At 44.0% G+C, this 2373-nt stretch overlaps 1 pseudogene across 1 annotated transcript; it reads right to left on the reverse strand.

Moving 5' to 3' along the window:
- Nucleotides 1–340: 340 nt before the first annotated feature.
- TEOVI_000810300:pseudogene lies at nucleotides 341–1862 on the reverse strand (annotated as a pseudogene). Its single transcript is given in 2 exon segments — nucleotides 341–982; nucleotides 984–1862. Coding segments are annotated over 2 exon segments (1521 nt in total).
- Between the last annotated feature and the right edge of the window lie 511 nt (nucleotides 1863–2373).

A 2373-nucleotide genomic window follows, 5' to 3' on the forward strand; every position in this document is an offset into this window, starting at 1 on the left:
TATTATTATTATTATTATTACTATTATTATAATATTTGTATATACACACCCACAACACTTTCCTATTATTTTCATTATTATTAATGCTACTATCATAAACAAAACAATAAGCATAAAATTAACACAATAACCAAAAATAACAAATTTAAACGTAGCACTAGTTTTTTCGTAGCCTATTACAATACTAAATTACGCCAATAGGCAACTTTCGAATCACATTTATGATTTTTTATCTTAAAAGGTTTTAAAAAAGCGTTAAAATATTATAAATTTTAGTAATTTTAGTAATTTTATAATTTTATTGAATTAATAAAAAATTCTTAGAATGCTAATGTGCTACCAAACTCATAAAAGCAGAAGCCATACTCGGAGCCAATTTCTTATTGGGGAGAAAACTGGAATCTTTGCATTTGTTTTCTTCCCATTTGCAACCAGCTTCCTTCTTGCAAACATCCTCCACTTTGCCTGTACATTTTTCTGTTGCTGTTTGTTCATTTCCTTTTGTTTCTCCCGCTTGGGTTTTCGTTTGTCCGACTTTTGTTGTATTCAATTTGCACTTTTTCTCTCCTTCTGTAGCCTTATCATTCCATTCACATTCTGACTTTAGGCTGCATTCTTCGGGGATAACTATTGCTTCACAATCTTTGCTGATTTTGTTCGCTTGGTCCTTGTTGGCTGGCGTCAATATTTCTTGTGACGCTATGGGGGGTTTGGTTAAAGCTAAATGCGAGTAAAGTTTGTCAGCTTCGGCGCGCAATGCTTTCAGCTTGGTGTTTATTACCTTTACGACGGTTGCTGCCTCTGATGCTGCGTCCAGTTTATTGGCTGCTTCTAATAGCTTCTCTTCCCACTGGATCTTTGTTGGTGTGCCTCCGGTTTCCAGCAGAGTTGATGCGCTCATGTCTACACAAGCGGTGTTTGCTTCCGCTTGGCAGTCGTGGTTGGTGCCCGCCGTTCCCAGGATTACGCTTTTCCCGTTGCCGCCGCCCTTTGAGCTGGGCTAGGAGACTCCGTATGTTGGGCGCCGTTAGCTTGACCGGCGGCATCTTTAGGCAGTGCGGTTCAAGTTACCCATACGCTGCTTTGACGCCGGCTTCATTCCAAGACGTTACATCCTGTGTTAGCGTCGTCCCGCAGACATCGGTGCTGGGGTATCCACCCGTGTTTTTTGCACACAGGCAGACCGAAACTATGCAAAGAGCCTTGCCTGCTGTGGCTACTTTACGGTCAGCGGCCCTGCTCCCGCCGTTTGCCCCTGGGCATTTGTTTGCTGCTACAGTTTCAGTTTTTCCGGCGCCGTAGGCTGCTTCTTTTAGATCGTTTAGCACTTTTGTTTTTAGGTCTGCCAGTGCTGGTTTATTTTCCGCCTCGAATCTGGCCTGCAGTGAGGCCGCTTCTTCCTCTATAGCTGCTGCTGCTAAAGCTTTTGCCCGGCCTACGTTACTCGCTTTTTGCATTGCTGAGATTTTTGTATCCTCATTGTTTTTGTCTTTGTTTGCTAGGGAATGCGCTATCTTTTGCCATGCGAGCCGCTGCGCCTGGCAGTTCGCTTTTGTTTGCTCGTCTTGACATCCTTTGGCGTCGTCCTTGTTTTTGATTGCGTCCGTTGGAAACGCCCTAGTCCAATCGTCATATGCTAACGAAAAGTTCCTTTCGTTGATAGCGGTGATTTCATCTGTGTCGAGTTGAGCCGTTAGCAGGTCACTGCCGTCGCCGCTAGCCATTTTTATTAGGGAGCACACCGTGGTTAGTTCAGCTAAATTTAATGCGGCACTGTCGGCTGCGTCGGAATTTCTGGCTGCTGTTACTAAAATCAGGAGTAACACACTGGCGTGGCGTGTTATAAAAGGCATATTTATTCTGTGTCGATGGTTATACGCTCAGATACTTTGTGTTCTAAGATAGATGCGTTGGTTTCATTTCAAAGGAAGGTAGGGAAATCTTGAGGCGCCTTGCCGTGTTCTTTGGCACTTAACCTCACGGGTTGGTACCTGTCGTTCATTTTTATCAGAAAACGTTGTTCTTTATGCGTAGTACTAATACTTCTTCCGGGTTTTGTGAGTGCTATCGCAATGCTGTCTTGCCGCTGGAGGCTCAGGTTTCCGCTTTGGCGTAATTTCCCATTTATAATTCTGTACTGGTTGACTTTTTTAAATTTTCCCTCGCTTAACCGTCAGGACCATGCTGCCGGACCACCCGAGGGTGAATGGAAAAAATGCATTTACGCAACCCACGCCACGATACCATGGTAGTGTGGACCTCAAAACTGGCGGTTGTCATTACTACTAACTTAAACTCCCTGTTCTTTTTTTGGATAATTGATACCCATTGGTGGCTGACTGCATGTGCGCGTGTCTAGGGGGCGGTCTCCAT

This window comes from Trypanosoma equiperdum (genome assembly GCF_001457755.1).
Source record: "Trypanosoma equiperdum strain OVI genome assembly, contig: ctg_1786, whole genome shotgun sequence".
In the NCBI taxonomy this organism is placed as follows: Eukaryota; Euglenozoa; class Kinetoplastea; order Trypanosomatida; family Trypanosomatidae; genus Trypanosoma; species Trypanosoma equiperdum.